Source organism: Leopardus geoffroyi, chromosome A3 (assembly GCF_018350155.1).
Source record: "Leopardus geoffroyi isolate Oge1 chromosome A3, O.geoffroyi_Oge1_pat1.0, whole genome shotgun sequence".
NCBI classification, from domain to species: Eukaryota; Metazoa; Chordata; class Mammalia; order Carnivora; family Felidae; genus Leopardus; species Leopardus geoffroyi.
In genome coordinates this window covers 81,832,421-81,855,436 of record NC_059336.1, presented here as the reverse complement: position 1 = coordinate 81,855,436, position 23,016 = coordinate 81,832,421, and the positions used below count along the sequence as shown (strand labels likewise).

At 36.1% G+C, this 23,016-nt stretch overlaps 1 protein-coding gene across 1 annotated transcript in view; it reads left to right on the top strand.

Moving 5' to 3' along the window:
- The window catches only part of PELI1 (pellino E3 ubiquitin protein ligase 1), a 57,915-nt gene extending 35,176 nt beyond the window's left edge, over nt 1-22,739 (top strand). The window contains exons 2-7 of the mRNA XM_045446233.1: nt 8,393-8,531; nt 11,408-11,537; nt 14,532-14,633; nt 19,035-19,232; nt 19,329-19,517; nt 20,308-22,739. Coding sequence (XP_045302189.1) covers nt 8,461-8,531; nt 11,408-11,537; nt 14,532-14,633; nt 19,035-19,232; nt 19,329-19,517; nt 20,308-20,874 — 1,257 coding nt within the window. The 5' untranslated portion in view covers nt 8,393-8,460 and the 3' untranslated portion in view covers nt 20,875-22,739. The remainder of the gene's footprint in view (nt 1-8,392; nt 8,532-11,407; nt 11,538-14,531; nt 14,634-19,034; nt 19,233-19,328; nt 19,518-20,307) is intronic.
- Nucleotides 22,740-23,016: the final 277 nt, after the last annotated feature.

Sequence of the window (23,016 nt, the reverse complement as noted above, 5' to 3'; positions counted from 1 at the left end):
ACTTTCTAGTCTCTCTCCTAAATGGTCCCATAATAGCGCCTTTTATTCTTATGTAGGAATTAGCCCCCACCTCCCAATCTTGGGTGGGATTTGATTGGTGGTGTCAGAAAACCCAGATAACTTATAGGAGCCACAGTCTCTCCATTTATAAAATGGGGACAAATGATTATACTTGACATAGTTGTGATAGAAATTAAATGAGTTAATGTGTGTTGTATTAATATATGGGTTTCAGTTCTAGCTTTGCCAGATATTACCTGTTTGACCTTGAACCCAGTCATTGGCCTTTCTGACTGACACACTCAGTTCCCTTATCTGGCAAATGGAGTTAATAAGACTTTGCTACCTAATTCACAGGGCTATTGTGAGGGTCAAGTAAAATAATCTTATGTGAAAGCACTTTGCTAATTAACATTCTGTGCCAGTGCAAGATAGACTTTAATCCAAGGTGGATTCACATTGACACCCCTTTTGATTTAAAAAGATTTCCCCCTGCTTTCCAAAGCTTGCTTTTAATTTCTCTAGATATGGTTCCCCTAGGTCAGAAAGATAATTGCTTATCTGGCCTTCACAGATTAGCCTTTCTCTAAATGTCAGACTACCCAGCACTGGCCTCTAAAACTACTTCTGTGGCCACCCCAACTTCAGTCCCTTTCCTTCAACTACTTGAGAGAGGTTGCTACAATATTAAAATATTTTAAATACACAGAAATATTAATAATTAATCATCAAGGTGTAAGATGAAAGTTCTTTAGTTTTCACTTCCAGCCACTCTTATCGACCCTAATAAAATACTGAAACTGCAGCTACCTTCTAAGCCATTGCCTTCACTAACACAAGGCTTGGTAATAATCCTTTAAGACATCAATATGATGATGTAAGAAAGCAAATATTTATTAAATATCTTACTTTGTGCCAAGCACTATGCCAAAATAGGGGAAATCCCCCTCCTAAAACAAATTGTCCTCCTCAATTTGAGATTCGAACAGTGGTTCTCATAGGGTGAGGGGTGGGAAGGAGAGTAAGAGATGGGGGGAGGGTAGGAAGGTGGGACATTTTTGATCATTGCAACTAGGAATGCTACTGGCATGTAGAGGGTGTAAAGGCCAGGTATTACAGAACCTCCTGTGGCGAACAGGCCAGCCACCCACAATGTCAAAATATCAGTAGTGCCAAGGTTGGGAAACCCTAGTTTAGAGGAGCAAATACTGTCTGTGGGAAAGATGTTAACTGCTTTCCCATCAGGATGAAAATAATGTTATCCCTGTAGGTGGTAGAATATCAGCATGTCATTTGGCTGTCCTAACAGGGAAGACTTGGGTATTTGCACGTGGGGTGCCCTGTATCTTGGGAAGCAGAACATGGACTTTACTTCCTCCATTGCTGTATTAAAAGTAAAAAGTCACTGACAGGCAGTAGTAACCTCATACTCCATTGTTTCTTTTTTCTTTCCTTTTATGGATGAATGCTGTTTATTAATCCTGCCGATTGTAAAAGAAGGAAGAAGATGATTAGATTTTCACTCATCAAGAAACTGCTATAAATTCACCTCCCTTCAATCATCAGCTTAATTGGTTTCATAAAATGGCTCCATCACAAATATACCAAAACAGTTCTGTTTGAGTCATCCTTTTGAAATCAACCAAAGGGGAACTCTAGTGTAGCTGAGAATCTGTTTCATTAGAGACAATATACGCAATCCACATTATGTTTTTCACCATAAAGAAGCATTTCATGTTTTAAAACATTTTCCTTTTTCTTTTTTTTTTTTCCTCAGCAGTCTTTATGCCTACTCATTTCCCCTTCAAAATAGAAGTGTTCAGAAGATTATGTAAACATCTACCTAAGATTGGTTTTGTTTTTTGCTTAGTGTTTGTTTTGCTTTGTATTTTTTCAGGGCAGGAATTTTGTATTTGTGTTTAGCAGGTAGTAAGCAAAAGTCTGTGTGCAATGTAGATAATAAAAGAAAAAATGTGTAATGTTGAGAGGGCAACCTGAACAAAAAAGATTGATTTCCCAGTTTTCCTTCTTTAAGTGAAACTGACAATTATATATTATAGAAAGTGATTCCTTTGGGAAGAGTTGATATTAAAACAATTGTAGTTCACTGGCTTGTAAACAACAAATGATTAGAATGTTTTATTAGTCGAAGTAATGAGACTATTTCTAAGAAATGTATATTTTATTGCTCATTTTTTTTAATGTTTTCTCAGCCTATACAGAAAATAACACTGGGGCCCCTGGGTGGCTCAGTTGGTTAAGCATCTGACTCTTGGTTTCGCCCTAGGTCATGATCTCATGGTTCATGAGTTCAAGCCCCATGTCAGGCTCTGTGCTACCAGCACAGAGCCTGCTTGGGATTCTCTCCCTCCCTCCCTCCCTCTTTCTGGCCCTCCCCTGCTTGTGCTTTCTCTCTGAAAGAAAGAAAGAAAGAAAGAAAGAAAGAAAGAAAGAAAGAGAAAGGGAGGGAGGAAGGAAGAAAAGAAAGAAGAGGAGTTGAAAAAAGAGGGAAGGAAGAAAGGAAGGAAGGGAGGAAGAAAAGAAAGGAGATGAAAAAAGAGGGAAGGAAGAAAGGGAGGAAGGAAGAAAAGAAAGAAGAGGAGGGGGGGAAAGAAAAGGAGGGAAGGAAGAAAGAATACTATTCTAGAATAGGTTTCTTTAAAAAAATTTGTTGAACTTGGGAAGGTCCCTGCTGATGAGAACATGCTCGCTTTTTAAGGATCAAGCGGAGGTTTAAGATAATAGGTATTATAGAAAACAGTTTTACTATTTTAGCAAGATTTTTTTCTGTCATTTTTTTCCAGTCTCAGAATTAAGGGCATTATTTAGTATTATTTTTGTTAGATCATCACATTAGGATAGAACTGAATATATGTGGTCAGACCAACTAACTTAATTGAATATCAACAGGTGGAGCCAGTAATTGAGTCATTAGAATTTATACATTTACTCATTTCATGTTCTCAAGTGATTGAATTTAGGAATTTTGAAGAATTCCGTATCTTATTTAGATTTTAAATACAGAGAATATACAAAGAGAATGAGTGCAATATCACTGTCTAGCAACTGGGTTTTGTTAAAGATTCTGAACTATTGTGAAAATCATGACTCTTCAGAACCTAATATAAAGATTCTAACAACTTCTTTCCAACAGTCACCTATCAACATGTTTTAGAATTGTAATTGAAGGTTCCTGGAGAAGTAGCTATCATGGCATATGTTATTCATAGTTTAAGAATGCCAGTTTATATAGCATTGACCATTTAAATTTAAGAAAACTGTTTTATCTTGGGTCATTTAAGTGTATGAACAATACTACTAAAGTGTTTTATTATAGGTTTCAGGTTATTAGATACAGAAATAGAAGCCACGTTTGAGTGTGTTCCTGTGATTGAAACTTTGATATCGCTGATAAAATATCCCCAAATCAGGCCTTCTAATGTATCTAAGCAGACTAAGAATAAGTATAATTGGAAATCTATTGTTTTTCTTGGCTAATTAGGCCAAGGGCTCCAGGAAGTATAGACTGGTGGATGTATGCTAGCCCTACTCTAGTTATTTGTCAAAACTAAAAATTGTTCCTTTTGCTGTAGAGGCAACGGGGCCAAATCTATGTAGTCCTATATGTACATTACTTATAAATTCTTATGTTAGAAGATGGTCTCATATTTTTTTACAGCTCCAAAATTCTCTTCATTCTCCTTTAGTCCCATCATTTTTAGAGATGAGGAAACATTGCTTTGTTCAAAGAGAGCTAGAACTAGAACATAGGCTAATACTTGCTAACCGCGCTACGTGCTAGTGTCAGCCAAATATGGGCATTCATTTCTATCACTTCCAGATTTCAGATCACTGTACTTACTAATACTATATAATACCATTTAAATTGCTTACCTCTTTAAAGTTTATTTTAAAAGGAACATTTTACTACTATAAATGGAAAATTATCACTTCCTAAAAATACAAAGTAACTCTATAAAGGAGTCCAAATCAAGACGAAGCTATGCTATTAAAATTTAATTTAAACTTTAAATTTAATTCTTATTATTACATTTTTAATTCTTGCTGTTCTTGGTCAGAAATGTGTCAAAGCGGTGTTTTCCTATTTGATGGCAGTACCTTAATTGTCTAATAAGAAAGGCACAGTTAAAGCTTCTAATTAAGCTTTGCTTAGCGTTTTGTTATAATAGGATGCTTCTTTATGGGGGAAATAAGAAGGTATGAATTCTTGTTCATATTAAAGTATGATTTAACATAGATCAGAAGGTCTTGTTAGATTCGTTTTAAAACTCTTAAATTTTTACACTGAAGATTTTAGTTAGCTTTATATTGTTTCTTTTTCCAAATGAGGAATATGATCAGAATAGTTTATTTTACTGAAATAAAACATTTCTCTGGGGAGAAATTCATCTGGGGAGATGCAAGGAGTTTATAGTGTATCTGAATGGGGAGATGTATGTTTTATTTAAATAGTTCTTAAGCATGGGGGTACCTGGTTGGGTCAGTTTGTTGCACGTCCACCTCGGCTCAGGCCATGATCTCATGGTTCGTGGGTTCAAGCCCTGAGTCAGGTTCTGCACTAACTGCTCAAAGCCTGGAGCCTTCTTCAGATTCTATGTCTCCCTCTCTCTCCCTGCCCCTCCCCTCTTTGTCTCTCAAAAATAAATAAACATTTTTAAAAAGTAATAAATAGTTCTTAACCATGTTTTATTTCTTTAAAATAATTTAGTGTTTTTTAAATTTACTAATAAAAATTAGTGTGTTTATCTGAATTGTTGGTCTAAATGTGTATTTCAGTTACAAGAGATAAAAGAGGGTGAAAATGGCTAAGCCTTTTCCTTTTGCTTGTTCTCATTCATTGGGCTACAAATGTTGTTGTCTGTGTTGTCTTCTCTCTGAAAGTGCTGCTATAGAAGCTGTATTTCACTGTACTGTAGAAAGGCATTTTTTTTTTTCATGAGTTTCCTATCAAAGCTGTTGGTGGATGTAAAAAACCAGGAGACTTTCATGGGTTAGCTAGTAAGAGTTTTGTTGTAAAACCTTTGTAACAGGTCTAACAAGAAGACCATAAAGAGAATAGATGTAGGAATACCTGATCCCATTAAACTGCTGATAAAGTAGACAGGCTAGTATTATGAGGATTGTTTATAGTAGCAGTTTTTGTGGCTTATCAGAAGTGTTATTCTTGTTTTCCATATGTGTGTCAAATTTATATTTTTTAATAAGGCTTTTTTTCTCTTTCTTTTCTTTTCTTTTTTTTTCTTTCTTTTTTTTTTTTTTTTTAAAGAGTGAGAGTACTTGTGAGCCAGGGAGAGGGTGGGAGGTGAGGGGAGAGAATCTTAAGGAGGTTCCATGCTTAGCACAGAGCCTGATGTAGGGTCTCAATCCCATGACCCTGAGCTGAAATCAGGAGTCAGATGATCAACTGATTGACTCACCCAGATGCCCCTTAAATTAAGCTTTTTAATTTGAGGTCATTGTAGATTCTATGCAGCCAGAAGAAATAATACAGAGATTTTGTATACCCTTTACACAATTTTCCCCAATGGTGATATCTTGCAAAACTATAGTAAAATATCACAACCAGAATATTGACACTGGTAAAGATACAGAACATGTCCATTCACCACAGGGGTCCTTCCTATTGTCCTTTTGTAGCCACACCTACTTCCCTTTTACTCCCACCCCCTCCTTAACTCCTAGCAAGAATTTATCTGTTAACCATTTCTATAGTTCTGTCATGTCAAGAATGTTACATAAATAAAATCATTTGTGTAACCCATTGAGGTTGGCTTTTTTTACTCAGTATCATTCTCTAGAGATTCATCCATGTTATTTCATATACCAGTAGTTTGTTCCTTTTTATTGCTGGGTACTATTTCACAGCATAGATGTATGACAGTTTAATCATTCACTCAGTAAAGAATATCTGGATTGTTCCCAGGTTTTGGCTATTATGAATAAGGTTGCTATAAAGATTCATGTACAGGTTTTGTAACATAAGTCTTCATTTCTCTAGGATAAATGTCCAGGTGTGCCATATATAATTGTCTTAAATATTTCCTTTACATACATTTAGAACCACATCAGATGGTGTTAATTTTTGCTATAACTTTCAGACATAATGTAGAAATTCAAGGAAAGGAAAGCGTATTGTATTTACCCATACTTTTACTTACCATGTTGTTTCTTCTTTTCTGATGTTCTAAGGTTCTTCTCTTTTATCATTTCTCTTCTTAGAGAATTTACTCTAGCCATTCTATTAGAGTAGATCTGTTGGTGACAAATTTTCCCTCACCTGAGACTGTCTTGATTTCTCCTCCATTTTTGCTGGGTATAAGATTCTGAGTTGACAGTTGTTTTAGCACCTGAAAAAAATAAGCTACTTTCTTATGGCTTCCATAGTTTCTGGTAAGAAATCCACTGTCATTCTAATTGCTCTTCCCCCCTCCCCTTCGCCCCCTAAGTAAGATGTAATTTCTCTTTCTTTCTGATTGCTTTCAAGATTTTCTTTGCCTTTAGTTTAAGAAGTTTAATTATGATGTATCTTGGAGTGGATTTTTTCAGGTTTATGCTGTGTGAGATTTGTTTAGCTTCTTGAGTATGTGTTCCTCTTTCCAAATTTGTTAAGTTTTTGGCCATTATATTTTTGAATACTTTTTTTAGCTCCATTCTTTCTCCTCTCTTTCTGGGTTCCAGTGATACAGACATTAGATCTTTTGCTGTGGTCCCACAAGTCCATGAGGCTCTGCTCTTCCTTTTTCTTTCTTTCTTTCTCTTTCTTTCTTTGTTTCTTTCTTTCTCTCTTTTTTTCTTCTCCTTTCTCCTTTCTCCCTTATTCTTCGCCTGTTTTCTCTCTTGTTAAGATTAGGTAATTTCTATCTTCTGGTTCACTGATTCTTTATTATGTCCCTTCTATTCTGCTGGTGAGCCCATACTAAAAAGTGAGCTTTTAAATCTTGTTTTTTTGTTTTTTTGTTTTTTTGTTTTGTCAAGACTTTCTATTTTTTGTTTGTCCCATGTATGTTTGTGATTGCTTACTAAAACATTTTTATCATAGTTGGTTTAAAATCTTTGTCAGGTAATTCTGACATCTCTGTCATCTCAGCTTTGATATTTATTGATTATTCTTTTTGCATTGTCTTAAAAATCTTTCTAGTTCTTACTATGATGAATGGTTTTCTGTTGAAACCTAGATGTTTTGTCATTATGTTCTGAGACTCTGGATGTTATTTAAATCTGCTTCCACTGTCTTTTTCTGACACTGCTTTGGCAGGGGAATAGGGACTGCCTCCTTATTACTGCCAGGTAGACCTAGAACTCCAGGTCCCATACTCAGCATTCATTGACACCCAAGGGAAGGAGATCCTTGTTACTGTCAGATGAGGGTGGAAGTCCAGGCTCCCCATATGGTCTCCACTGACATAGCTAGAGTAGGGGTGAGGACATGTTACCAACCAGGAGGGTGGAAGTCCTGACTCCCTACTTGGCTGCCCTTACAAATACCTTGGTTGTCAGGGGCAAGGGACTCTTCATTATGGCCTTCTGAGGTGGAAGTCAAGGCTCCCCATTTGGCTCTTGCTTGTGTGGGCAGTGGTAGGGCCAGTAATTTCTGTGGTGGTTGGCTGCAGTAGACTATTGTCAAAAGTTACCTGTCTTGCTAAGGCTGCCCCTTTCTCCTTCCTTTAACTAGAGTGAACAAGCTTTGGAGGTGGCTTTTTTTTTGTCTCTGCCAATTGACATTTCCAGATTGCTGGATTCTCTTCAGCTCTAAATCTGGGATATATTAAGCAAAAAGAAAACCCAGAGAACTCAGCACTTTGTCGTTCCTTGTGCCCCAAGGTCCCTAGCTGGTCACGTTCCCTACTTTTCAGAGTCTTCCTATATTTTATATATAATATCCAGAGTTTTTAGTTGTAGTTAGTGCAAATAATAGGGAAAAATACTCCTACTCTATCTTCCTAGAAGTGGAAATTTCCAAATTTACATTTTTAAACTATTTAAACAGTTGGACCAAATATATAACCACTCTTCGGAAAAATGTCACACGCCTTCTATATAATGTGATATATTTTGCATAATATTGTATTCACAAGGACTGCTAGAAAATAACATCTTTATTTTAATTTTTTTTAATGTTTACTTATTTTTGAAAGAGAGGCAGAGTGTGAGCAGAGGAGGGACAGAGAGACAGACAGACAGAATCTGAAGCAGGCTTCAAGCTCTGAGCTGTCAGCATAGAGTCCCATAAGGGACTTGAACCCATGAACCGTGAGATCATGATCTGAGCCAAAGTTGGATGCTTACCCAGCTGAGCCACCCAGGTGCCCCAACATCTTTATTTTAACTGAAATTCATTGTTCATATTATTAATGAAAACTTTTCCCTCTAGGAGATAATGCTAAAGGTGTCCAAGGCTCCTGACCAGTGAACAAAGATTTGAGAAAGACAGCCAAGCTCATGTTTTCTCCTGATCAAGAAAATCATCCATCCAAAGCACCAGTAAAATATGGTGAACTCATTGTCTTAGGGTAAGTTTTCCCCATCTGATGACACATAAAACTGAATAATAAGTAGTAATTTTGGCATCTAAATCAAACCTTTTTAGAATGTATTTCCTACCTATTTCCAAAAACAATTTAGAGCTACAAGGTAATATTATCTCAAAATAATGTTGATAATATTAAATCAAGAAACTCTTTCAATTCTCATTTTTATGCCATCTCTTATAAGTGCTCTAATATGCATAAATTTTGCCTCACCCTCACCCCCAGAAAGCACAAATCCTCTTAAGATAAAATAATGTATTTATCTAAAGTCATATAGTCATTACATTTGTCTTCCCTATCCTATCTTTTAGAAAAGTTTGCCTCAGCTGTCTTTACCAAAATCCCTTCCCCCCTTGAGGTCATTTCACATAGGTTAGCATTTATTTGTTACTTTATACCTCTGAGGAAGTTGTTGCTTTGGGCTTATGGCCCTGTGCTGCTTATGATAGGGTTGTATAGACATAATGATACGATGACTTTGAAGGCCAGGATCTCACTACTTATTTGCTTCCTAAGTATTCTCATCCATTTACATAAACACAATCTAAAGATTGAGGAACAAATGATTCCATTATTTCAATTTATTCAGTCTAAACTTGCATTAATCAAAACAGAGACACAATATTAGTCTACTAGCTAGAAATCTCAGAAACTAGAAATTGCAAAATTTACTTTCCCTTTCTCTTCTGTCTAGAAAACAGCTCTCTGTACATCACAACATGCTTTAGAATCAGGTTGGTACAAGTTCTTGTTTAAGTGAGAATGTGTCCATTGTTTCAGATGAGAGAGTAAAAGAAACTAGACAGATCATATGGAGTTAATGACCTTGACTGGAAGTCAGGAATGCTACATTCCAGTACCTATTCCAACATTGCTATTATATATGACCTTGGGCAAGTTACTTAACCATTCTAGGCATTAGGTTGCTCTTTGGTAAAATGACAGACAAGATCATCTAAGACCCTTTGAGACCTAAAAATAAAAACAACTTAAAAGATTAGAAACTTATGTAGTAACTACAATGTTATAATTTCAAATCACATAGATCTTAATGTATTAATAACAAACAGCTTTTAAGTACCAAAAAATATTCCAAATTAAATTCTTCTGCCAGGAAATTTGAGTCCTTTGAAGACTAGAATTGATTTTTTTTTTTTTTTTTTAATGTGCATAAACACAAGCAGTAGAGGGGCAGAGTGAGAGGGAGAGAGAAAATCCCAGGCAGCGATTCAACTCCCAGGAGTTGGATACTCAACTGACTGAGCCACCCAGGCATCCCTGAAGACTAGAATTTAAAATTGAGTATATGATTTAAACTGCCTTTCTTAGCCCAGCAGTTTCTCATTTAACCCTCAGTTAGTGGTTGTCTCTGCATTGGCACTCTTGGTATCTTAAAATACAAATAATACTTTTCAGCCCCCTAGGAGAAATAAAGCTGGATATGGTTGTCAGTTTGGTGTTGTCACTACTTAGAAAAGAGCTTTGAGCAATGGTAACTCAATGAGGGAGGGGAGCATATTCCCAGAAGAGAAACGAGTCATGCAACTTGGCAGACAGAAGGGTCAGGTACCCACAGTGGGTCTGGTGGCAACACACATCCTGGAATGAGTAGTGTATTAACTAAGGGGCACTGCTCTGAACTCTAATTAGCAAGGACTTTCTCCAATAGAAATCAGTGTGTTTAGTTTTGTATAAAGAGTTAGTATAATTTCTGTATGTGGCAGTGTAAGTTTCTTCCTCTTCCTTCTCAGCCACTAATGTAGGCCATTTTACAATTATATTCTCCTTCAACCTCAAAACTGGCCCTAGTCCCTGCCTCATTTTCCCTCAGATTGACCAACTATATATGAGAGACTAGCAAACCAAAGATTTTGTCAGAGGGCATGGGACAGTGAATGAGGAGATTATTATTAAGGCACTGTTCGTACCATAATGAAGCAATAAAGAATGAAAAAAGCATGACAAACACCTGGATTCAAATCCTAGTTTTTCCATTATCACTCGTGTGACCTTCAGAAAATGGCTTAATTTCTCTGAGCCTCTAAGGAATCTTATTCCTCTGAGGAATAACTTAATTCCTAACCTGTAAAGGTTGAGTGATGCCAATCTCAAGAGTTTCTATGAGGATAGATTAAATGAGATGTTATGTGGTAAAGAACACAATAGTGCCTAATACATAGTAAACACCCAGTGTTTTGGTGTGAACTTCTTTCCTATTCAGTCCTCACTTACTTGCTTATTTTCAAGACATATATATGTTATCATGGAGAAATGATTACGAGATCTGAACAACAAAAGTATATTTAATCACTACTTATCAGGCATCTCCTTTGGACAGGTTTTGCCAATGTGTATGTGAATGTGTATGTGTGCATTCGAGTCACTGAGACTTATCAAACAAATCTAAAAACTCTCAAAAGTTAAGCTATTTAAGTGACAATTAAAGGAGATTCTGTTTTAGACAATTCATACTGGACTTTTTTAAAGGTTGTATTAGCACATGCGAACATTTACCTTTAAAAGATACAGAATGAGTCCTAAGGAATCAGATATGCCATTAATCAGCTCTTGATTTTCTTGAATAAAAGAGGGAAGAAAAATACATATAACTTAAGACTATTTATAATCCAAAAAACACTTCTTTGTGACTTGGAATGTAACCAAAATCTCATTTTGTTTCATACTCGTAGACAGCTGGTCTGGGGATCAGCAGTGACTAAATGGAATTTGAGATACTTACAATGTGCTAATAAATGATTAATTGGGGATTGATTCTTATTGTAAGGCAAAAGTAAAGCATTTAATTTAAAATTGTGTGGTTCTTAAAAGAGATCATCTAGACTTTTTCCCTCCACCAGGTATAATGGATCTCTCCCAAACGGCGATAGAGGAAGAAGGAAAAGTAGGTTTGCTTTGTTTAAAAGACCTAAGGCAAATGGGGTGAAGCCCAGCACTGTGCATATTGCTTGTACTCCTCAGGCTGCAAAGGTAAAAAACAAACACAGATTAAAATAAATCTGTTAACTTGGAGAAATTGAAAGACATGTACATGTTGTTTATATTCTCTAGCATTCACTTCACATTCTGTACCAGAAGTTTCCTTTTGTTTGGATGAGAGAAGACTCTTTGGAGACATAATATTTGAAGGGCCGCCGTATGGAAGGGCATCAGACTTTTTTTTTTAAGTGACACACCAGGATCAGTGGGTGGAAGTTAGAAGGAAACATTCCCTTTTCTTATTTTAAAAAAAAAAAAAAAAAAAAAGGTAGGTTTGGGCCAGGGCTTCCACTATTACCAAAGGAAGTCTTGCCTGGGCTGGGCAAGGGATGTAGTATATAATAAGCATACTCAGGTTCTAGAAGCATAGTTTGGATGAGGTCATTTTTCTAAAGTAAGGGTCTTTATCAGAGATTCTGTGTACGCTCATATGTTTTGTTTGCTCATTTTATGACCCTCATAGCTCTTTTTTTCTTTTTTTTTTCTTTTTCTTTTTTTTTATTTTTAGCACTAGCAGGACAAAGGGGCAGAGGTCAGGGGCGGGAGAGAGAGAGAGAGAAAATCTTAAGCAAGCTCCATGTTCAGAGCGGAGCCTGATGCGGGGCTTGATCCCATGACCATGGTGACCATGATTTCATGACCTCAGCCAAAATCAAGAGTCTCCTGACACACCCAGGTGCCTCTGACCATCATAGCTTTTAATATAGTGCCTTGAACAAAGTAGACCTCAGTAATTATTAAAATGAATCAAAGCTGTAAAAGCAAATACCCAGCTGTATCTACAGTTTAACTTCTCAGTCTCCTCACATATTTAATGCTCTTAGCTCCTTTTTCTTTCCTTATCCAAATCTCCAGAACTGGGCCCTCATTTCAGAACACTTGGGCTTTTCCTGGAGTGATAGACAATTAGGGGGAATTTCAAATCTTTACATTTCTATGAATTCTTCTACTTCCAATTTTGTAACATAAACTGTATTTGATATCGTGTTGAATGAATAAAAATTACAAAGTGTTTCTGAGCTTCTGGAAATACCTGTGTTTTTAGCTAAGCAGCCCCAGGATGTGCATCAATATTATACCATCTGAAGCATATCTTTGTCAGCTAAATAAATGAGAGAGAAATTGACATGTGATGACTTGTTTTAGGTGATAACTCCAGTCCTGAAGTTAATTGGATTTGTTTGTGTCCAGTGTAGTGTCTAGAACAGTCCTCTTGCCTTGACGAGGCCTTCTCTATTACTGTTTGAGACCCAGTAAATGTAGAAAAGGGACAATTTCTTTTAAATGTCTCTTTTTGCAGAGAAGGGATGTGCTAAGCAGGTAGTGAAAGTGAATGGCTAATTGATCCAACCTGAGGAACTTTATTCCACAATTGCCTCTGCAGGAGTGCTATTGCATTTTGGGTGTGCCATTTCTATGCAGGACTGTCCCGTATATTGCAGGACATTTAATATTCTTGTCCCAACCACTAATGCCATTTAAGCCTTCAAATCATTGTGACAGCCAAAATATGTACCTACATATTTCCAAGTGCCCCTTACACAGCTAATACTACCTGTGGTTGAGAACCACTATCATAGGGAGAATATTTCTGATCCCACTTTTAAAATACCCTATTCTGGCAGTCTTCTAGGATATGATTAAACCCTGCTTTTCAGTCCAGTGAGAACTTAACTTGACATAGTTCTTATTCTTAATCTAAGAGTAGGTTTAATAGCTAAAAAAAAGCCAGGGATTACAGTCTCAATGTACACAAAACCCTGTGTTTTCAAATCTCTTTAGCCATTAAGAATTAACTTTTAAGGTTCTGGGCAATTATTTGATTGAAAAATCATTGGTTTGTGCTGAATTAAAGTAATTCTAGGTTTTAAAGCCTGTAAAACGATTATATAATGTTTATTTTTAAAATGTTAACAACATGCATGGGAATGGATCTACAGTGCATTTAATGAGGTTGGATACCTCTGTGAAGAGAGGAGAGTAAGAAGAACATGTAAGCGGCATTGATATTACCTGTTGAATTTAATTTCTTTTAAGAAATCAGAAGTAAAAGTGGCATTATTATGGTTTGATAGAGCCGGGTAGTTGGTACCCAGGTGTTTTGTTTATTCTCTTTAAATATTTGAAAATTTCACAATCTTAATTAATTTTAAAGCTATTGTTTTAGGGCTTTATCTATTACAGATTACCTACAAATTGAAACCAAGTAAAGATTTATAATACCAAAGTTCTAGTTAAGAAACATTTTTAAATTTAGCTTCTTTGCTGTGTATAATCATTCTTTTCTGTTTTCCTTTTATGCAGTCTGTTTCCACTTCCTTTGTGTAGGTTTTCCCCCTTTCTGATATTATCTTCAACTCATATACATAGAAAACACCGGAAAACAAAACCAAAAAGTTCTTTTTAGCAATGTTTTTAGTTTGGGATAAGTCAGAAGTACAGTCGTAAGCATTATGTCCATTTCCTTTGGTAATGTTTAATCATTCTATTAATTTTTCCATATTTGGCCCAGCGTATGGCAAATATTTGTCATCTGTAGAGCCACGGAATGGTTAAAACCAGTTAACTCTGCTTGTGGTAACTTAATATAACTCTTTGAGTTACTTTAAAAATAATTTTCTTCATTATCTTGAAAAATACTGTATTTTCTCCTTATTAGAACAGTATTCAGTACTGTTTTCAGTTTCTACATGGGACTTGATTTTGATTATTTTATCCTTTAAAATATTTGTAAGGGAGATCCATATTTTATAGTGTTTTTATACAATGAAATTATGTTCTTACTCTATAACATCTTCAGATTATTTTTACACCCCACTCGACCCAAGAAGCTACTGTCACAGCTGAGGTTATGGAAGAGTTATTAATTCCTCCCTTAAATTTTAGGAGAAAATATGTCAAGTATGTAATACATTACTTTTCTTTTTTAAATTTGATTTGATTACCCTACCAGCTAATTTTTGCTATTAATCTTTTCTTTCTTAGGCAATAAGCAACAAGGACCAGCACAGCATATCGTATACCTTATCTCGGGCCCAGACAGTAGTGGTTGAATATACTCATGACAGCAACACTGATATGTTTCAGGTATTATGACATCTGAATTTTTTTTTTTTCCTTAAAACAAAAAAGTTAAAAACCTATTGTCAGTGACTTTTCCTGTGTTCAGATTAATGATTAGTATATTTTAACCACGTAGTTCATTAAAATATATTTTGATTTCTAAATCTCGTGTATAGAAGTCAGCATAGCATGGTTAAGAAATGAGCTCTGAAGTCAGAATTCCTAGTAAACATTACTTAGCCACTCTATGCCTCAGTTTCCTACTATGAAGTGCAGATAATAGAGCTTCCCTCATAATGACATTTAGGAGGCTTAAATGTGTTAGTACATGTGAAGTGCTCAAAGCTCTGCCAGGTGGCTGGTAAACACTTAGCTATTAATAATAGTAGTGATAATAATAGTTCAGTTAGCTATTATCCCAAAAAAGGAACCAAGAAATATTCTGCACATATTTATGACCTTTTTTGCCACTATTTCCCACTTTCCTCTCAAGGCAACAAAATGTATGGGCAGTCTGTAACTGTCCATATCATGTATGTGTCAGGCTTGTTTTCCAGCACATATTTGCTCCAAGCTACTACTGATGCAGTAAAAGGTTTTTTTCTCTCATTTTTGTACCAGTCCAGTGCTGATTGGTACATTGGTAAACTTGATATATGATAGAACAGTCAAACCGAAAGATGAAAACTAAAATCATGGTCTTCTCCTTTATTTGGTTTTGTAAAGCCCTGGGTTTTTTGGAAACAAACAGGACATTACTAGTACCTGATAATGTTGCTCTTATAATTACTGTCCCAGTGACTTTGCAGTTTTTCTTTATTTACAAGATTGAATGTGTAAAGGCCTGGGATGTCTTTAATTATAACCAGTAACAAAATATTTCTCTGAAGTCACTCACTGCCCTTCTAATAGAATACTGAATTTTCTAGAATAGTGTCTCTGTAGTTAATATTAGAATATGGTTGTATGTTTATGTCTTTCTTGCTTTTCCCAAAAAAATTTAAAATAAATAACACCCTTAATGAAGATGAAGGTTGGGATCTTAATGAGAACCTAACACAAGCTTTAGGATGATTTCCACATTTTTTTTCACTGATAGCCAGTTAAAGTGAATGTGCCTAATTAACTTTTTTAAGAATCAAGATGCCAGCTAGATGTTTGACCCCAGAATTTTAGTTTTAGATAATACCTTAAATTTATTTGTTTATCCCTTATTTTTTGTCAATAAAGTTACTGAAATCTTGTGAATTCAATGTTACAAAGTTAGGTGGGGGCAAAATTGGGATTAAACCAGGCATTCTGAATTATGGAACAGTGTCTTTACCGTCTTATGAAGGTCCTTAAATAAGTTGCGCCATTTTTGGTTTTCTCCTTTTCAAAAAGGAATGGAGAGTTTTTCCCAATATAATAGACATGATGCTCCTTCTACAAGCATTATGTGTATGGAAAATCCAAACATTTCTATATCAAAAAAAAAATGGAGATACATCAGAAACCACCCTGATAAATTAGCCAGTCTTTGAGAAACTGGTTGTCTACACATTCTAGGATTGCTTCCAAACTGAACAAGATAATTTATTGTTCAATTCATTAGCTATACAAACTCCAACTCTGCATTGGTGGACACTGTGAAGTTAAATAAAGGAGACATTACAAGTTGATTGTATTCATAGCCTACACTGGTAGTCTAAATGTGAAGCTTCTGATTGGATTGAAGAAGGGTGAGGGAATGACTTTAATAGTAGTGCCTTTTTATCCCGGCCTTTTTTTTTTTTCATTGTTTGTTTATTTTCAAGAGAGAGACAGAGAGACAGCAGGAGCAAGGGAGGGGCAGAGGGAGAGAGGGAGACACAGAATCCGAAGCAGGCTTCAGGCTCTGAACTGTCAGCACAGAGCTTGATGTGGGGCTTGAACCCACAAACCGTGAGATCATGACCTAGGCTGAAGTCGGACACTTAACCAACTGAGCCACCCAGGTGCCCCCCTCCTTTTTTTTTTTAGTCAAGTTGAGCAGGATTTTGCCAGTCCAGCCAGTAGAAAGGCATTCTGACAAAAGAGATGGCAAAGTACACAGTGTGGTAGATTGACAAGTAAGCTGCTTGTAGCTAGAATATACTTTTCGTGTGAATAGCAATGATACGAAATTAAACTGGATTGGTGGGAAGCAAATTGTGAGGTCAGTTTCTAATTATTATAGAAATAAGAAACTAAGAAGTTTGGATAGCCTGTAAGAGACCATTGGGGTTTTTAATGAGAGTGGGAGATAATAACATGATAGGGATCTATGTTTTTAAAGCTCATAGGAGCAGTTCAAAAGAGAAAGAATTACAAAATTTATCTTAACACACAAAAATTATATTTTGGAATCTGATCATGATCACAGAGGTTTCTTCTCTTTATAAATTCATGAGATTTCTTCCTTCTTACCTGTCTTTACCAGTATTGCTTTGTTGTCTTAAATATCCTCCAAGTCCCAGATCAAATATCAACTCTTCTGGAATAATCTCTCCTCCCAAATAAGTGCCATTTCTGAATTTCTTGATTCTAAATATCAATCCTCAATCTATTTCCTGGCCTACATCTTTTGGATCTAAAAGAGCCTTGGGGCACCTGGGTGGCTCAGTTGGTTGAGCATCCGACTTTGGCTCAGGTCATGATCTTGTGGTTCGTGAGTTCGAGCCCTGCGTAGGGCTGTGTGCTGACAGCTCAGAGCCTGGAGCCTACTCCGCATTCTGTGTCTCCCTCTCTCTCTGCCCCTCCCCCATTCATGCTCTGTCTCTCTCTGTCTCAAAAATAAATAAAACATTAAAAAAAATTTTTTTAATAAAAAACATAAAAGAGCCTTTATTTTTGGAAATATTTTTAGTTTCAAAAGTCAGAGACCATTTTCTTTGGCTGTTATTATCTTAAAAAGCAGGAAAGGGGACATCCAGTCTTACATTTGTTAACCAACCAATTTCTTTCAAAAACTATCCAAACTAATGACTTACAATTGATGATAGGACAAAAACACTAAAAGTATTTTATCCAAAGGTGTGTAGGTATGAGGAATTCTTGAGGCTCAACTATGCAAAGAATGACTGAAGTGTCATCTTTGGAGGGTCAGTGTTTTTTCTCAGTATCCAGTTTCCTCAATTTTAGATACTACTTTGTAACAAACCCGTGAATGAACTGATCATTTTTAAATGTTTACTTTAAAACCCTGTGACACTTGTCAGTTCTGTCATCTGTTCCACTGATTTCCTTTTCAACTTTTTTTTTTTTTTTTCAACGTTTATTTATTTTTGGGACAGAGAGAGACAGAGCATGAACGGGGGAGGGGCAGAGAGAGAGGGAGACACAGAATCGGAAACAGGCTCCAGGCTCTGAGCCATCAGCCCAGAGCCTGACGCGGGGCTCGAACTCACGGATCGCGAGATCGTGACCTGGCTGAAGTCGGACGCTTAACCGACTGCGCCACCCAGGCGCCCCTTCCTTTTCAACTTTTATCTTTCAAAATGAAAATTAATTTCTTTACTAGCTGGTACTTCTGAAGATGTTTTAATTTGCTGACCCACCCACCAGAACTCTCCTTAGCTGGGAACCTTATCTTTCAGAAATATGGCCAAGAACCAGGAAGAAAATAAAAAAGGACATCTGGCATATAAAATAAAGACCACACAGGCCATGGGCTGAAATTCCTTTTCTTTGCTCTGTGGAGACTCTTTTAAGATCTTACCAAGAACCTTTTGAAATACTATTCTTTGAGGTTTAGTTTTTTTGATTTCTCAACCAATAGCAGAATAATAGTTAACTGGTTAGAGGAGAGCATGCTGCTAGAGATGAGTATGCCCAACAGTAAGAAATGATAGCTGACAAGCTGACAAAAACACACAAGAATATCTGTAAAGTATACATAAGACCTCAAAGCAAACCTGTGTAAGCTCTTAACATTAACATAAGGATCAGCATTCTTGTACACCTTTATAGTACCTGAAGACATCACTGCATTTCAGTTTAATTTAAATGGTATTTATACTTTAATGTCCTTGAGTCATCATAAAAGATTTACTTGTATGTTCACTACATTCTGGTAAAGAAGGTAGAGTAATACATGGTAGGCATATTTCCATCCAAAGGGGTTAAAATTAAAATTTGCAGCCATCTAAAATCTCAGCCATCCTAGGCTCTGCATTCCCTGAGGGTTTCATATATTCTGGGTGGTAAGTTCCCACTTAATTCTTTCTGTGCTCTAAATGATTATTACATCAGAACAAGTTTGACAGATTAGTTTTTTACAGTGTAGATGCTCTCAGAGTTCAGTATAAGTTTATTAAGCTTTAGAAATTCTAGAAGTTTAATGATTTCATCTTATTGTACCTTTCTTGAATGGATTTTCCACTGTATTCCTTTCAATAGGTTTATAGATATTTCTTTTTCCCTTAGATTGGTCGGTCAACTGAAAGTCCAATTGATTTTGTAGTAACTGACACAGTTCCCGGAAGCCAAAGTAATTCTGATACACAGTCCGTGCAAAGCACTATATCAAGGTTTGCCTGTAGAATCATATGTGAACGGAATCCCCCCTTTACAGCACGGATTTATGCTGCAGGATTTGACTCATCAAAAAACATCTTCCTTGGGGTAAAAAGCTGTTTTCCTAAATGATGTGTTATTTTATAACCACTTCTGTTTCCAATTTACAAATAAATGGAAGTTCACTATTCTTATTGCTACTAGGAGAAGGCTGCCAAATGGAAGACATCGGATGGGCAGATGGATGGTTTGACCACTAATGGTGTTCTTGTTATGCATCCACGCAATGGGTTCACAGAAGACTCCAAGCCTGGAATATGGAGAGAAATATCAGTGTGTGGAAATGTGTTCAGCCTGCGGGAAACCAGATCAGCTCAGCAGAGAGGAAAAATGGTAAGTATTGAGATGTAGTTTCTTACCTAGGTACAGTAAACTGTACCTAAGGTGAGTTAGACTGAATGTATTACGTATTTACAAAAACTCTTTTTTCTTTTTTTTTAAGTTTATTTATTTTGAGAGAGAGAGAGCATGAGCAGGGGAGGGGCAGAGAGAAGGAGAGAGAGAATCCTAAGCAGGCTCCATGTTATCAGTGCAGAGCCCAACACAGGCCTTGACTCTACGAATTTTGAGATCATGACCTAAGCCGAAATCAAGAGTCAGATGCTTAACCAACTAAGCCACCCAAGGGCCCCTCCAAAAACTCTTAAATCTCTTGCTGACACAAGTCTGACTATAAAACACGGACTACTAAATATTATACTAGAGGATAATATCTGAATGTTTTAATCAAGACACTTGAAAAATTTATTCTTTCATATCATGTTAATATGTTTTAAAACCTAAGCTTTCCTAAGTTAAATAGCACTTAGGAATACAAATTTATATTTGTATCTATATCTCTTCGATCATGACATATATTGGAAATATTAGACTTACTGATGAGCCACATGTTTTAATCATCTATCGTCTTTACCATAAGGCTGAAAAGAAATCTGTTCTTGCTCAATATTTTACCTTTGGTTTTCAAACTTACATTTTTCATGACTACCATTAGAGTTTCTTCTATTTAGTAACAGTCATAGGAAATCTCAATTCTTGAGTAAGGAGCATGTAAGACCAAAACTCGCACGTGAAAATTGAAAACACAGTGGTGAATGTGTTTTTTGGTTCTTGTTTCCTCTAGGTGGAAATTGAAACCAATCAATTACAAGATGGCTCGTTAATTGACCTCTGCGGTGCAACATTGCTGTGGCGTACTGCAGAAGGCCTTTCCCACACTCCTACAGTGAAGCATTTAGAAGCTTTAAGACAGGAAATCAATGCAGCACGACCTCAGTGCCCTGTCGGGTTCAACACACTAGCGTTTCCTAGTATGAAGAGGAAAGATGTTGTTGATGAAAAACAACCATGGGTATATCTAAACTGCGGCCATGTGCATGGCTATCATAACTGGGGAAACAAAGAAGAACGTGATGGAAAAGATCGTGAATGTCCCATGTGTAGGTCTGTTGGTCCCTATGTCCCTCTGTGGCTTGGATGTGAAGCTGGATTTTATGTGGACGCCGGCCCTCCAACCCATGCGTTCAGCCCATGCGGGCATGTGTGTTCAGAAAAGACAACTGCCTATTGGTCCCAGATCCCACTTCCTCATGGTACTCATACTTTTCACGCAGCCTGCCCCTTTTGTGCACATCAGTTGGCTGGTGAACAAGGCTACATCAGACTTATTTTCCAAGGACCTCTAGACTAACAGACAGTTGTCCTCCAGGACTACATTATAAATTTATAAGCTAAGTGAGTTGGGTTTTCCAACCTGTTGTCCATGTCACAGTTTCTCTGCTCTGGTCATTTGCATTAAGATGAAGAATTTTTTTAAACATTTATAATAAATAGCAACAATTTCTGATCAAAAAATCTGGGAAACTCAAGAAAAGAATTTCTGAAAGTACCAGACTTCTGAATTCTGAGTTTTGAAAATCTATTTTGAGGATAAAAAGACATAGTCTAATTTGTTGCCTTCCTTTTAGTGTTTTTGAATCACCCATCCTCAGTGTTGAAAAATTGTTTTATATAACTGAGGGTACTGTTGGTTCAAACTATGTTAGTTTACAGTTTGTTGCAAACATTGTAAAATACAGCAACGTGTATATTAACTTTTTTCTATTTATCTTTATTATAGAAAATATCTTAGAATGTTCTTGATAGAGTAGCATGGTAACGATGGTGTCACACTCTTGGTGTGAATGGTAGTTTAGCGAGTATAGCTCAAGGATTTGCAAGCTTAGAAAGAAGGACAAGAGAGCCTCTCCCCACCCCTCTTCTAAATATGGAATTTGGTAAATTAGAATACTTTGTAAAACCAAATTCATATTAATTACTATTGTGTAAGAGCTGTTTGTTTTTAACCACGTTGAATATAATCAGGAAAGTTCTTTTTCTTAATGTTTCTCTCAAGTGTAGTATATAACGAAAACTTAATGCTAAGAAACATTTTATATGCTCCGTTGAATATGCAATTTAATCTAGATTATCTATTTTTCTCCCATGATAACTAATCTGTTTTTAGTACCAGCAACATTTGGCAAGTTTATTTTTTAGATATAAACTGTGGTTCATCTGTTCACTGTTTCTAGAAAAAAATCATTCTCATGAGAAAAAGCATAAATTAACAAGGAAGAGAGTGACTTGATTTGCTTTTAGAAAAAGAAATGCTTAACTAATTGATTATTCTGTATGTGGTCTTACCCAAGCATTAAGAAATCTAGGAAGAGATAAAGGGTTGAATGACAACAGTGCCCCCCTTTTTTTAACCTAGCAGACCAGCCTTAACTGTGTGGGCTTTGAATTCTAAGGAGAGTTGCCACCGTGTGACTCGAGGAAATGTTTGGTTGGCAGATGAGCACCAGTGACAGCCGAGTAGAGGAACATACTTGCACGGTATGTTTATTCTCTAATTCCAATGAGTTCTTTGCTTCAAGAAGCAAGAAAATGTTTCTTCACTCCCTCCCCTCCCCTTTTCATAATGTACCACAAGGGACGCATAGACAGTTGCACTACATCAAACCCTTTGTGACCTTGTAGAAATCAGTACACTTTTAGATTAGACAGGATCTTTTTTTTTTTTTTTTAATCTTATGATTTGTGTTCCTTTAGTTTGAAAGTTGTGTAATACTTAATTGACTCTAGCAAATTTTTGTATGTGGTAGTATAGCTTTAATTTATCATAACTATTACTATGCTGTTCTGAATTTTCTTTTAGTTTAAAAAAAAAAACCTGTTGCTTAGAAGCCATGAACTATTTTTACTTTAATTGAACTTGTCAGAATTTCCTTGTTTTTAAAAATGATCATTTGGGTTCACTCAGGAAATGCATGTCAGGAAACTTGTATTATAAGTTTACTAGTTGTGATGTATCAGTAACTGCTGTTATCCCCTTTTCAAAGAAATATAATTGATTTTGAAGTTTTCCACATAGTCACATGCTTTGTGACTAATGCAAGGAAATCAAGTCCTGTGTTGTATTTGTTCTAGTCATTTCTATTCAGGCTATATATTGTAGCTAATTTTTATTTGCAATTAATTTATTCAAACTAAGTAAATACTTTTCAAAATAGATACTTGAATTTGTCTCTGTGAGTTCATTATTGCATAACCGAGAATGGGAAACCAGACACAAAAACTTGTGGACAAATCCACCTCTCCCCCACTTCAAAAATACTCACTTTAAATAGGTGAAGAATTTGCATTTAATGTAACACTTTAAATCGCTGGTCCTCTTGGGAAAGCATCTCTTATTAATAAAGGAACTTTGTGTAGTGGTTGAATAATTGAGGCTTTAGTTAAGTCCTGCTAGAGAGTTGGCTCTTTGCAAGTTGAATACTAGACTGTTTAC